General features: G+C 44.4%; 1 protein-coding gene across 5 annotated transcripts in view; it reads left to right on the plus strand.

Annotated features, from left to right (window-relative positions):
* The window catches only part of ETV6 (ETS variant transcription factor 6), a 396,338-nt gene extending 381,883 nt beyond the window's left edge, over positions 1 to 14,455 (plus strand). For all 5 annotated transcript variants that reach the window (XM_063593357.1, XM_034935384.4, XM_034935383.4 and 2 more), the window contains 3 exons: positions 7,281 to 7,423; positions 8,762 to 8,862; positions 13,755 to 14,455. In XM_063593357.1, coding sequence (XP_063449427.1) covers positions 7,281 to 7,423; positions 8,762 to 8,862; positions 13,755 to 13,860 — 350 coding nt within the window. In that variant the 3' untranslated portion in view covers positions 13,861 to 14,455. The remainder of the gene's footprint in view (positions 1 to 7,280; positions 7,424 to 8,761; positions 8,863 to 13,754) is intronic.
* The last annotated feature ends 495 nt before the right edge of the window (positions 14,456 to 14,950 follow it).

A 14,950-nucleotide genomic window follows, 5' to 3' on the forward strand; every position in this document is an offset into this window, starting at 1 on the left:
AAGTATGAAACTCCAGAGAAAGCAGTTTGAGGCTTGTCCTCAGGGGCTTCAAGGACTGGGAGAAGTCACTGTATTCCGGCATCTTGCTTCTGTCTCCACTTCCTCCCACAGTGTTTAATGCTGCTGTGAATTTGTTTCAAAGGAAGCCTATAGACTTTTTTTTTTTTTTTTTTTTTTTGTACATGAGCCTCAGGAGCAGCCTTGACAGCTAAAAGACCTCGTAAAAGAGAAGTGTGAAGGGATTGCATGAAAGTGCTGGGGGCAAGTCTCAGCCCTCGGCCTTTGTTGGAAGGTGTGGGGTGTGCAGACACATGTGCACCTTCGCACACATGCATCTGTGCATAAATATCTGTGTTTGCAGGAAAGAAAAGATAGGGTTGTGGGATGTCCCCAGAAGCCACAGGGATTCCAGTGTTTTAGTACCAGGTGAAAGAGCCGCTTCCTCCCACACTGTCTCAGGGGGATGCCCTTCTGTAGACCTCTGTAGCCCAGTACCCTCAAGAGCTCCTGGAGACAGATGGCCCCGAACAGTCCTAGGGAAGCAGTGTGGGCCTGTGGCAAAAGCTTGGATGGCGAAGTCACCATGACTGGAATCCGGTTCTTGACTCCCAAGCAGGTGCATAATGTCCCTGAGCCCTTCTTTCCTTATCTGTAATATTGAGAATAGTAATACCCATTTCTGGGCCCTTTTGACTGTTAATGAGACAACATGTGAATGCATGGCACAAGAAAGTTAATTGCTACGTGTCACTGTCCCCCCCTGCCTCACTGCTGAGCTGCCATCCTGCCCATCTGAGAGGGACTGTGTGGGAGCTGTGGGTACAGCCAGCACAACTGCCTGCAGAGCCACGCAGGGCACTGACAGGGAAGGCCTGTGTGGGGTGCCCTTCAAGGCCACCTCCGTTTTCTTATTTCCTTGGAGATTTACTTTTGTGCTCCTGCTTCCCCTCCCTGAAGCTTTGCCTGCTGTCCATATTTGGAGGGGATGAATAAGATGAGCACTGGGGAGGGGAGGAGCCACCACTCCAGCAGGAATATTCCCAGCGGCTGAGTCACTGCACTTTATTTTCAGTGTGAACAACTGAGAAATCAAAGAGCCCTAAAAGAGAAGGAAGTTTCAGGACAATGTTTTTAAAAGATAAAAAACATCAACAGCATGGTGTCTGAGTGGACAATAATAGAAGGGGCTTGAGGAGACTGGAAATTCCAGTTTGCGTAAGGGCGCACAGTGCTGTAATACAGAGTCCTACCTCCCTGCAGTCCCTGGATGTGAATTCCCAGGCTGCACCCACACCTGAGCAAAGCGGAGGCTGGGCCTTATTAGGTTCTAACTGCGGGCTGGATCTCAGCTGCAGGGTGTGAGTTTCGGATACCGGTGTTTCCCAGCCTTCTCCACACCTTATGTAATCACAGGTGAAAAGGTCCAGCCTCATTTGCAGCTGTGGTTCTTCTGCCCCAGGAAGCCAGGAAGCGTAGATTTTTGTATTATTTGCCTCCACTTCTCCCTCCCCCAGCGTGCCACCGTGCACATATGTTTTCTGTTTTCCTAAGCCACGGCAAAGCACAAGCAACTGCCCATTGTAAACACACCTCTGCATATCAACACACACCTGGCTGCACTGGATTGACCAACTTTCTGCTTCTAGGTAATGGCTGATCTAGAATAGAGAAGGAGGAGGGGGAAAAAAAAAAAAAAAAACAAGCAGCAGATGGCCCCCTGAATGTTGTAAACCGTGTTTCTCTAAGCAGGGTTTCTCAACACTATTGATATTTGGGCCACATAATAATTTGTGGGGTTGCTTAGTATATTGTAAGAGATTGAGCAGCATCACTGGCCTCTACCCACTAGATGCTAGGAGCACCCTGCACCCCAGTGTGACAACCAGAAATGCCTCCAGATATTGCCACATGCCCCCAGTTCAGAACCATATTTGTAAAGCTTAGTAGCAACTTTTTATTTCATATGCTACTTTGCGTGTTTTGTTGCTGAACTGGAAATATATTAATTTTTAGGTAATAAATTTCAAAAAATGTAACAGGGACACTCAGCCTCTCTTCTGGTAATTATGCCCATGGCACTGTCATTTGCAGGCCTTCTTTAAAATTCCACTTGGGCAGTTAAAACAACATAAAATGACTTTCTTAGAAGCTTTCCTGAAATTTAAATTAACCACAATAATTAAACATTCCCTATGTCAATAATTTGACTTTCCTGCTCAAAGTTTTTTAAGGCATCAGTTTTGTCTAGCGTGGTTTTTTTCTTTAGAAACCATGTTGGTTATGTGTGAATTGCCCATCTTTTTACAATCTCTGCTCAATAAGTTTATACAATGAGTCTCTGGTAAGAGACAGACGTGGGAGTGAAAATATTTCTCCTTAACCACAGGAAGGGATTTTTTACAATGCCTTTAGCCGCGGATACCGAGGGTACCTCACCCAGCAGGAAGGAGAGGGAACTGGGCTAAACACTTTCATAAACTACTTCTCATGGAAAAGAAAATCCAAATAGTGGAAATTTCTTTAAAATATCCGTGTGCCTTGAGATAGAAGAAAGCCCTTTCGTTTAAGAAAAATGCACTTAAAATTAATGAATACCTTGTGATCCAAAACCATTTTATACATATACGTTCAAGTGTTGTGAAGTGGAGTGAACGTCTGGTGCGCTTTATTATATAGTATTATGCATTTACATTGATGATCAAAGAACATTGTATCTATGCAGGCATGGGTTCCGAAAAGGCTGAAAAATTCCAGGTGAGCCGTGGCAACAACCTCTAAAGGATCTAGGAACCTAAAGAGGATCTGCCTTTTATTTAATAGAAATCTTAGAAACAAAAATAACTGACATGACTTGAATGTCAATTGTTTAAAAAAAAAAAAAGGGAAAAAAATCTATTGTGTGGTCAGGCAGTTATTTTTATCATCTAGGCATAATTTTTACCAAAGAAACAAAACAATCAATAATGTTATAAAAGCCACTTATACTCTGAGCTTGAAACAACTGCTTTATGCCACAAAATTCCTATTGCTGTCTCCGTTAGTGACTAATTCAATATGTCCTGAATGTCAGCATATTTTTATTACTCAGCTAAAGTTGGCTTTGCTGGATTAAATGTCATTTAAAATGATCAATTGGCAGCTTGTTTGGGGTTGTTTTCACATTTATGAAAGGAAAAGTTTGCCGGATACAAATGTTCTTGAAGCTGATAGGGAAACGGTGTTCTCTGGTAAGCCCTGCCCTTCCTTTTGCCATCTGATAAGTAGATAACATTCTAGGTCCTAGTTTGATGCCTCCGAAAAACCAACATGGCAGCCCAGTGCAGGTTAAGCCCTTACATGGAGAAATGGTCTAATGGTCTGGTTCACGTTTCACTGTTTTATGAGAAGTAGAATGTACCATTACAGTAAAAGAGAAGCAACAGAAACATGCAGTGAAAACTCCCATGCTTGTGGTTAGAGAACTGTCCACTTACTTTGTTTTAGCTCTACAGTAGGCTTCTGAGTGGAGTGCCTTCCGCCTAGAGTCAAGAGGGCTGCCATGATGTCACCCACCTTCATATGGGAAAAATGTCTTTATATGAAACTGTAAAAGACAACCAGGTCGTTTCTTAATTGCTGAAATTTATTAAAATGAACACACTAGAAAATCACATTCCCAATCCAGAGGAATCCAATGGCGTCGTCAGCCTATTTGCAATGAAAATGATTGTAAACCTATAGGGAGACATAGGAGGGGCTGCACACAAACTGCCTTTGTTCCTCCTGATTTACTGGCTTTTTTCCCCTACAGATACGGTCTCACTCTGTCACTCTATCACCCAGGCTGAGTGCAGTGGGTTGATCATGGCTCACTGCAGCCCCAAACCCCTGGGCTCAAGCAATTCTCCCACCTCAGCCTCCCAACTAGCTGGGATTACAGGCATGCACCACCACGCCTGGATAATTTTTAAATTTTTTGTAGAGATGAGGTCTCGTTATGTTGCCTGGGCTGGTCTTGAACTCCCGGACTTTCAAGCAAGTCTACCGCCCCTGCCTCCCAAAACATTGGGATTATAAGTCACAAACATTGGGATTATAATTATAAGCCACCACACCCAACCCTAATTTACAGGCACTTTATGTGATAATATGTGATTTTGTCAGATGTTTTCCAGTTGGAAGAAATTATGGAAAATTAAAATGTGTCTGCCATTTGATAGTAGGACAAATACTGAAATATTAAGCCACAGCTGAGTTCTGGCCTTAGTCCTTTTGGGGCTGCTCTGACAAACTGCCATAGACTGGGTAGTTGGTACGCAATAGATACGGATTGCTCCACAGTTCTGGGGGCTGGGAAGATCAAGGCCCTGGCAGATGAGGCATCTGGTGAGGGCCCACTTTCTGGTTCATAGACAGCACCTTCTTGCTGTGTCTTCACTTGGTGGAAGGGTGAGGGGTCTCTCTCAGGCCTCTTTTAAAAGGGCACTAATCCCACTCACAAGGGTGGGGCCCCCAAGACCTAATCACCTCCCAAAGGTACCTTGGTAGTTAGTTAGGATTTCAACAGATGAATTTGGGGAGGACATGAAGATTCAGACCACAGCAGGTCTCTATTTTCCCTTTATAGAGAAAGTGACTCAAGACAAGGAGAATGCTTACAAGGGAAAAAGACACTTTGCCACTTTTTACTGCTTTGCTTGGAAACTAGAATCATCCTCCTTCAAATGCCTTTAAAATGAGCTAGATTATTCTCAGTCTGCAGTAGGACACTGATTTCTCAAGGTACTTACGATGCTTGGGTTGCTCATCTTCTCCACACCCCCACCTCAGCCCACCCCCTGGCAATACAGAATGCAGCCATGGCAAGACGGGGTGGGCAATAGAAGTGGCTGGACAGCTTCTGTTGTTAGAATGGGGTTCAAACTCCAGGACTATGGTGTCATTGTTTTAAGGAGGAGGCCACTTGTCCTTTTCCAAAACACAATGAGTGACACACCACATTAATGTTTAAACACAGATAATACAGAAGAAAGGATTCCATAAGGGATACTAAAGATTTAGGGCTGCTGTACATTTAATGGTAGTTCCTTGAAAGATTAAGCTTCTGGAAAATGCCACATTTTTCTGCCAGTGTCTTCTGCTATTCAAAGAGAACGCTGGAGTTCAGAAAAGATACACTGAGCAGGTGTACTTTGTTCTGGAAAGTCCTAAGATTTTATAAACATACACCCATTAACAAGTTTCTCTGAGACTAGAAATTGCATTGGGAAGTGTGTCATAGCATGGGTTTTGGGGTCATGCACAGCCAAGAATCCTGTGTGTCATTCATAAGCTGTGTCCTCCTGAGTAAATCATCAAACCCTCTCAGCCCCAGCTTCCTGATCTGTAAAATAGGAATAGCAACAGCACCTGCCTCATAAGGCGGCGTAAGGGTCAGACGTAACCAGGCTTGTCGAAGCCACAGCACAGTACCTACAAATAGCACCCACTAAATACCGTTGTTATTTTTATTACTTTCTCTTCCCTCCCATTATCACTAATATAATAATCCTGTAAAGTAAGTGCTCTTATTCCCACTTCATAAGTGAGGCAACAGAACCTCAGGAAGATTAAGAAGCGTGTCCAGGGTGGCCCAACTGAATTCCCCTTGTAAATATACCCCCAGAGAAGGGTGTATGTTTCTCTGCAATGCGGATGTGTTGGCTGTAATATATTCCAAGTCTCAACTGGACACTCCCCTTTCAAATGTGCCAGGCCCAGGCCTTGCCCAAAGTAAAAAAGAAATAACATTGTAGTGCAGGAGTCCAGAGTGCAAATCCTTGTGACCTCAGGCAAGTTATTTCAACCTCTCTGAGGATCAGAAATAATACAGGTAAAGTGCCGAGTTCATACTTGTCATTCAGTAGTTGATCTTCCATCACCAGCCATTCTGACAAGTGCCTATAAAAAGTGGGCATTTCCAGAACCATGCAGTGAACACCTGGAAATTGGTGCTGCTCCTCATCTGGAGGCCAGTTAACCTTTAACTCAACCTAGAAGGCACACATCTGTCCCCAGCTACCTCTCCAGGTTCTGCAGGAGGGCAACCACACACCTTCACAGCACACATCCAGAAAGTCATAGAACAAGGGGAAGGTGTACATCATGTCTTCTTCTTCTTTTCTTTTTTTTTTGAGACTGAGTCTCACTTTGTCACCCAGGCTGGAGGGCAGTGGTGCGATCTCGACTCACTGCAACTTCCACCTCCTGGGTTCAGGTGATTCTCCTGCCTCAGTGTCCTGAGTAGCTGGGATTACAGGCACACGCCACCATGCCTGGCCAAGTTTTTGTATTTTTAGTAGAGACAGGGTTTCGCCACGTTGGTCAGGCTGGTCTCAAACTCCTGGCCTCAAGTGATCCACCTGCCTCAGCTTCCCAAAGTGCTGGGATTACAGGCGTGAGCCACCACGCCCGGCCATGTCTTCTCTTTTAATTTACTAGCCCACAGCCGAAAACCAAGGCCCAACACCATGCCTAGTCCATATTGAATCACTTAACACTTAATAAATATCCATAGCCTGACTAAATGTTCAAACATCAGTTCTGCAAGTGGAGAAAGTGATTTTTGCACTGGGTTCCTTTCTGCCATGATCCACTATATCAAAACATTTTTTAAAGACCTCCAAAATGTGATAGAATGAGAATATCTGTATCTCTTTTTAAAACCATGCTAGCCACAGTTCCCACAGTCAGAGTCACCAAGCCACATAGTTTTTCTTTTCCCACCATTTTTCACTCCTCACTCCTTTTTGCTGTGTTTTAGCCTACCCCAGCCTTCTCATCTTTATCCATCCATCTCCCACCAACACCAGGATAACCTTTTCACTCCACTATTTTTTACCACACAGCTCTCTCTGTAACCATCAGGACCCTCTTTCCACCCTTTTTTCCTTCCAGCCTGCATTTAACACACATTCAGAGCCCGTTCATTCAGTTAGAACTTGCCTCCCGTCTTTCACATGGGCTCTGCCCAGGTTTAAGTTTGGGTCACGACCGTGGACTTCTGGGTCACTGTATCATCATCTGTGGAGGGAGGCTGTCGCCTGGATCATCTCTGAGGCCTCCAGCGGGTCAAAGGTCACACAACAGGACCTCCCTCCATCTTTCTGGGCCTTCGTTTCTTCCCTGTAAAACAAGGAAGTTAGATAATCAGTCAACCCTAGCTAGGCAGAAGCAGTTGCTGGATTCTTTTTTGATTCTTCTGGTTAGTGCCTCAACAAGAAACATTTTCAACAGTGTTTTCTTGCTCTTTTCCTCTGTAGACTGTAGACTGCTTTGGGATTACGTCTATCAGTTGCTTTCTGACAGCCGGTACGAAAACTTCATCCGATGGGAGGACAAAGAATCCAAAATATTCCGGATAGTGGATCCCAACGGACTGGCTCGACTGTGGGGAAACCATAAGGTAAAAGGGCAGCAGATATCTGCTCCATAAACTAGTGCCAAAATGAAGTCTTTATCCCTGGATTGGAGGATAATCGTCTGTCTTCTGCTTTTTACGTCTGCCCATACTTATTTAGTTTATTCCTTGCTGGGCAAGCAATTAGGCAGTTGCAAAGGGAAGGAAATAATTAAAGATGCATCTTGCCATTTGTTCCTGAGACCAGGTGCCCATTAACTCACATATCCTGGTTTGCTGGGCTGCATCATGAGTGACTCTTGTTTCCACTCCCCTTGACCTGATCCCGCCACCTCCACTGTTGTTAGGAACTGGGTAAAAGGGAAGTACAGCAAGACTCTCTGACTCACAGGGGACCTTTGGGAAGTGCCACTTCTTTTCTGCTCAGTTAGAAACTCCCATGTTCCCCAAAGCCCATTTCTTTATAGAAAATACTTAGATTCTGACTGTAAAACATCCCCTTTATAAGCAAGCGATGCAAGAAGTTTGCCCCACAATTTTCCAAACTGGGAGGAGGGAATGGAATTGAATAAAGTCTTTTGCAGTAAGGAAGACTGCTCAAGTGTGCAGTTGTAAAAAGCGGGTAACCGTGATCCAGGCCAGTCGATAGGTGGACCTGAAGCAAAGCCTGATGTTGGCATGGTGGCACAACCCCAATCCGCTGAGTGAGTGAAAAGGCAGGGAGGCCCAGCCAGGTGTGCCCAGACCTGCGGCCTTCTAAGAAGGCAGTGGGTAATGCAGACCATGACCAAATATGGCAAGGCCCCACTGACAGACACTTCCATGTGTGAGTCACTGAGAAAAATCCCTCTGCTACTCCCACTGTACCATTGCCTCGGGCCCAGAACCACTGTATTCTTGCTTCCACAACAGGAATTTAAACAAAAGAATTGTCTTCCTTAAAATGACAGACCAGAAACACAAGTTTGAGAAAAGGTCATTGCAACAAAAAAAAAGAAATGCTGTGTGGGTCAGAAGGTGAAGGGTGACCCAGAGATAGGGGGAACCTGCAGGAAATTCCTCAGGCGGAGCAGAGAGCAGTCTTGGGAAAAGGAAATAAGCGAGGCTGCTATGGGATCTGCTTTATTAGCTAGGGCTCCAGGACTTCGGACAAAGGGTGATTCACCTTAGGAGTAAACCTTGGTGACAGTGAATATAAAAAGCTAAAGGGTGGGGACAGATGTGCCTGGAAGGCAGCCGATTAGCAGGTAGCTTCCCAAACTGGCAGGGCCACAGGCAGCAGCTGAAGAGCTTTTATTTTAATAGCTCCCGCAGTGCCTTTTCTGAGGTTCATTTCATTGTGTCTTTGTGCTTTTTTTCTCCCTTCCTCCTTTGAACAAACAGAACAGAACAAACATGACCTATGAGAAAATGTCCAGAGCCCTGCGCCACTACTACAAACTAAACATTATCAGGAAGGAGCCAGGACAAAGGCTTTTGTTCAGGTAGCACTTCCTTTTACTCCTTTCCTTCTTTTGGGAGGATGCTGTTTTCTTTAAATAACGGGGAGTGGGGGGAGACTGTTAAGATCTCTACCTGCCTATCGGATACCCAAAGCCAATCATTGCTACAAACTGGATACCAGGTACTGGTTTGTTAGGATTTAAGGAAAATATTTTTTTAACTTATGTCTGTCCAGTAATAAAGCCAAAACTAAATGAACAGAATCTGACTCACCTTTAAAATAATGCAGTGACCAAATAATATTATGTAGCATTAAAGTCCGGTGTAGTTAAAAGCACAAAGTCAATGGCAAAACAAGGAATTAAACCTAGACTTCCAGGTTACCATCGCTGTAAGGCAACTTTCTGAACCAGTATTTGTGAAAATGCAGGTAATGACCCACAGTGAGTCATGAAATAGATTGAATGGGTCCATCAGAGCTTTTTTTTTTAATGAAATAAGGATAGGATAGGATAGAGTTGAAAATGCCAGACTGCATCACATGTAGCAAGAATGACAGTTGATTCATGAAAATGTTGTTCCAGGTGTGTATGTACGCGATGAGTCATGATGTAAAATGTATTTCTTATAATGCATCGTAGTCAGAATAAGTCTACAAGCTGCTGCACTAGAACTTTTCTTTCCAGAATTCCTCATAGATAATGAGTTCCAACCAAGTTAGCCTGCCACCACATAGATTGTAATTCCAAGTACTATGCAAGAGAGGAGAAAGAATTGGAAGAAGAAGGAGGGATCTGAAGGACCAATCAGGAGATGTAGAAGTAGACCTCTGGTGCTGGTGGTAGTCATTAGTGGGGTCAACTGCAGGTCAGTAGAAGTGAGATCAACAAACACAACCTTGGGTGATGAGTTTTGGCAGGTGGGACAGAAGAGAGTGGCAGATGGGGCTAGAGATGTAGATTGTGAATTATCTATATACAGGTAGGAAGTGATACCATGTATGAACAGATGAGCTCACTGATATGATTAATTTATTGGAAAGAGCAGAGAATCTGGTCTTTAGCATTGGGAAGGAATGGTAACTTAGGAATAGTAAAAGCAATTAAGATCTTCAAAAGAAACGGGAAAGGCTCTTCAGGAAAGGGAAACAGAATAGAAGGAATAAAAAAAGAACCCTCCATTCTCTGGCTCTACTGATGGCTTTTCTTCATCCTTCAACCTAAACGCAGTCCTTGGCTCCCTTTCTTCCCACTCTATACCTTTTTCGTGGATGAATTGATCCCGACACACAACTTCATTTATCACCTCAGTGGTTAGGCTCTTAAATCTCTATATCCAGCTCTAAAATCTCCCTGAAATTCCAAATTTGAATGTCCAAGAGTTTCCTGTAGGCTGTGTCCCCTTAAATATCACATTTAAGTATTTCAGACATGACATCTTCAAAACAGACACTCGTCTCAGATTAGAAATTCCACCCAGAGGCCGGGCGTGATGGCTCACACCTGTAATCCCAGCACTTTGGGAGGCTGAGGCAGGCGGATCACGAGGTCAAGAGATCAAGACCATCCTGGCCAACATGGTGAAACCCCATCTCTACTAAAAGTACAAAAATTAGCTGAGCGTAGTGGCATGCACCTGTAGTCCCAGCTACTCGGGAGGCTGAAGCAGGAGAATCACTTGAACCCGGGAGGCAGAGGTTGCAGTGAGCCGAGATCGCGCCACTGCACTCCAGCCTGGTGACAGAGCGAGACTCCATCTCAAGAAAAAAAAAAAAAGAAAAGAAATTCCACCCAGAATTATTGAATTCTTTACTCATCAGGGGCATCACTGCTGTTTGAAGCAACCAACTTTGAAACTAGAGTTCCCTTTGACTCCTCCTGTATCCCGGTCATTGTGCTAGATGGACCATTGGCTCTTCAGCACCATTCCCACTCTATTCTGTGTTGCAGGGGCTAGAAGCCTGGGAACTACATTTCCCAGAAAGGAATGTTGCCAGAAGGTCCCAGGTTGGAGTCTTTCAATGACAAGCAGTTTCATGAGATCTGGGAGACAAGAAAAAAGCAAAGGCTTCCCTGGCAGTGGAAGCTGATGTCTGGACTTCATGATTCACATCAGGATTCGCTCAACAATGTCTTTCTGTCTCTGGTCCACTCTGCTGCCTCCTGAAACCATAATACAAACTGCCAGCTGCCCTACAACACTAATACAGTTCCCTATGCCAGAAATGTATATGACTAAGTTTTGCCTTTTTAATACCTACACCCTCAAGGCTCAACCTCAAATCTATTGCCCTGAATGAGGCCTTCTTCAGCTGCTCCAACACACATAGCTGCCGTCTTCCATCATCACCTGGGTTCCCTGGAGCCCTTAACTACACTACAATTTGCTTTTTCTTTTCTTTTCTTTTTTTTTTTTTTTTTGAGACAGAGCCTTGTTCTGTCACCCAGGCTACAGTGCAGTGGCACAATCTCGACTCACTGGAACCTCCACCTCCTGAATTTAAGCAATTCTTATAATTATCATGCCTCAGCCTCCCTAGTAGCTGGAATTACAGGTGCCTGCCACCACACCTGACTAATTTTTGTATTTTTAGTGGAGACAGTGTTTCGCCATGTTGGCCACTCTTGTCTCAAACTCCTGGCTTCAAGTGATCTGCCCACCTTGGCCTCCCAAAGTGCTTGAATTACAGATGTGAGCCACTGTGCCTGGCCAACTTGTTTGTTTTTCTAGAGACAGGGTCTCACTCTGTTGCCCAGGCTGGAGTGCAGTGGTGTGGTCATAGCTCACTGAAGCCTCAAACTCTGGGCTCAAGCCATCCTCCTGCCTCAGCCTCCGGAGTAGCTAGAGCGACTACAGGATTTATATTTTGAATACAGGTTGAGTATCCCTCATCTGGAATGCTTGGGACCAGAAGTGTTTCCAGTGTTTGGATTAGGGATGCTCAGCCTGTAGTTTTATGTGTCAAGTCCTTCTCCCCGACAACTAGATTATAAGCTCCTAGAAGGTAGAGGATTCTATTTTTTATCATTCTATATTAAACCTTTCAGTTAATGCTTATTGACAGCCTGGTGTGGAATATCAGAAGCTTAATATGGGAAAGTCATCAAAAGAAGAAAGGGGTGGTTTGGGGGGCCAAGCATAGGACATCTGTGGAGTTGGCTTAGAGGGGCTCTTTATTGACTTCGGATGTGGAGGGAGAAATTTTAGTTAGGGGATAAAAGAGGAGAAAGACTGCAGATGATACAGACATACTGCTGGAGAAGTTTGCCAGTAATGAGCAGGAAAAGCAGTAGTAGCCAGAAGATTGATAGCCTTCCAATAAAAGATTTTCAGTAAGAGAAAGGAATAGTGCTATTAATGAGGGAGAGATTAGTCCATTTTGAGGAAATGAATGTTAGAAGCCAGACTTGCCACAAAATGAAGGTTTCTTGGTATAAGACCTAGTATGTAATCAAGTGAGGTGTTGAATTGTAGATACTCTTTACAAGATGTTTGAGTGTTGAAGAAGATGGATGTTTAAGTGTTGAAATCATGGACTAGTGCCATTAAGCAGCTCTTTGATGAGGAGACAGAACACAAAGAATGAGTAGGACTCAACTCGTGAGAAGAGTCAGGAGGGCTCCAGATAAGGGAAAAGCTAAAGATACATGGGAGAGCATGCGCCATGATTTATACAAGAGCCAAGACCGCTAGACTGCACTGGGTTCATACTGATGAACAGTGGAAAATAAGAGCTTCCTAGGTAAAGATGGCAGAAAGACCCGATGAGCAGAGCAAAGGATGTACCTTTGACTTGATGAGTGGTCATTTTAGGCTTTTGCATGTGGAGGAATGAGAGAAAATGTAAGTTCTAAGATAGTGGCGCAGGGCAGAGTATATGGGGAGAGAAAGGTGTGCAGGCACAGAAGGGGACTGGAACGGGTGCTCCTACAGTGTAGGCGGAACATCTGCAACCAGGCTGCCTTCCTGAGCCATGTAAATTATGGTCAAAACACGTCATTGATGTCACTTCCAGTTTAACCCATTGAACAGGAAGATGAGGCTTGCTGTACACCCCAGTTGCAAAGGTAGACAGACTAAAGAGGGTTCATTGCTGGCATTTTGGGTGAATCAGTGATAACACTGTAAAAGATTTTTTTTTTTTTTGCCCTTCCAATTTTCCAGAAGCTCCACTAAGTTGTCCTATTGTCAGCATTTTTCACTTAACATTTAACTATATCCTTTGAAATTTAAGTTTTGAATACCATTCCCTGGGCTCACAGTCTGGAATGGAAGTGGATATACAGCTCTCATGAGTCTGTAAAATCTAATTCTGTAAAAGAAAGAACATATATACATGGTCTGGACCAAGGCCTTCTCGTATGGTCATGCATTAATGCACCACGTGATCCCAAAGGGTGCTCACTACGTCACAGACATCCTAGACTTTTTTTTTTTTTCCAATAATTAGGATTTCACTTTGTCACCCAAGTTAGAGTGCAGTGGCATGATCATAGCTGACTGCAGCCTTAACCTCCTGAGCTTAAGGGATTCTCCCACCTCAGCCTCCCAAGTAGCTAGGACTACAGGTGCACACCACCATACCCAGATTTTTTTTTTTTGGTAGAGGTGGGGTCTCACTATGTTGCCCAAGCTGGTCTCAAACTCCTAGGTTCAAGTTATCTTCCCAACTTGGCCTCCCAAAGCACTAGGATTATATGCATGAGCTACCATGCCTGGCCCTAGTCTTTTTAAATAAGCATTTTGCCACTTTTTAGACAGTCAGAGAAAGGAGTACCTTTTCCTAATTTGCACTAAGCATTAATCTCAGGGTTCAGTAGCTCTCCAGCTGTATAACATGATGAAGTCTTTCTTTATATACAGGCTAGAGTTCAGAGTGAAGACAGCTTTAGGAAAATGGAATCTCTTACCTCCTCCACTTCTTCTTCCAAAGGTTTATGAAAACCCCAGATGAAATCATGAGTGGCCGAACAGACCGTCTGGAGCACCTAGAGTCCCAGGAGCTGGATGAACAAATATACCAAGAAGATGAATGCTGAAGGAACCAACAGTCCACCTCAGCGGGCCAGCAGCCCAGGGAACCCCTGCCCACCAGGATTGCTGGAAGTGTGACAGAGCAGGCGGGCTGAGGAGAGTGGAAAAGGAAGCGACCCAGAAATGGCAGGGACACTTCTCTTGCAGACCAAGAGGGACCCTGGAGCACCTTAGACAAACTACCCAGCACAGGTGGGGCTGGAATTCTGGCGGAGGGCATGAGCCTGGGACTCCATGTCACGTTTCCTTCTGATTTGGAATCTCTCCATCTGTAATTCCTCACCCTCACCCTTCCACCGTTGTTAGTTTCATGGTGTTTTTGTTTTTGTTTTTGTTTTAAGAACCTGCAGTTTGACTCTTCATCGTTCATCTAGGGGAAGACATCTGATGTTGTTTTCCTATGGAAATATATATCTATTATATATATATTTTTTGCAAATCTCACAAAGTGCGGCAAGCCCAGCTGGTCAGGAAAGAGAATACTTGCAGAGGGGTTCAGGTTCCTCTTTTTCCTGCCACGTGGATCAGGTTTGTTCCTGTTACTGTTGGGTCTTGGCTGAAAAAAAAAAAATGCTTTTAAAAAAGATAAAATGAAAAGGAGAGCTCTCTTTTTCTCTCTCTTGCTCTGTTCTTCCCTTGGTCCCCTCTGTCCTCTCTCCCTGCCTGCAATTGAGATTCAGATGCCTTCTGACAGAGTTCAGCCTCTTTGGAGAGTCTTGGGGATTGTTGGCACCTAAACAGAATCAGTGACCCGGATGCTTTGTGGCCAGCAGCACAGAATCAAACCCACATCCCAGCATTGGGCCACCCATTTGAGGGAGGCCAAAATCATCACAGATGCTGCTGTGCTGCAGACAGATACATGCTAGTCCAGAGAGCCGCCCCTGAGATGGCTGTGAGAACCATGTGTCTAAGGCGTAAGATAAGGATGGAAGGCTGTCCAAGTTATTTGGAAGGCCTCGGCAGCTTGGGATTAGCTTGGGAGCGCTGCAAAGTGGAAAATATGAAAAGACCACACAGGCCCAGCAGTCCAGAAACTGGGCAAAAATATTCTGCAGTGGGGATTTATTTTTCCAAAGCAGGTAACAGAGGCTA

Source organism: Pan paniscus, chromosome 10 (genome assembly GCF_029289425.2).
Source record: "Pan paniscus chromosome 10, NHGRI_mPanPan1-v2.0_pri, whole genome shotgun sequence".
Taxonomy (NCBI): Eukaryota; Metazoa; Chordata; class Mammalia; order Primates; family Hominidae; genus Pan; species Pan paniscus.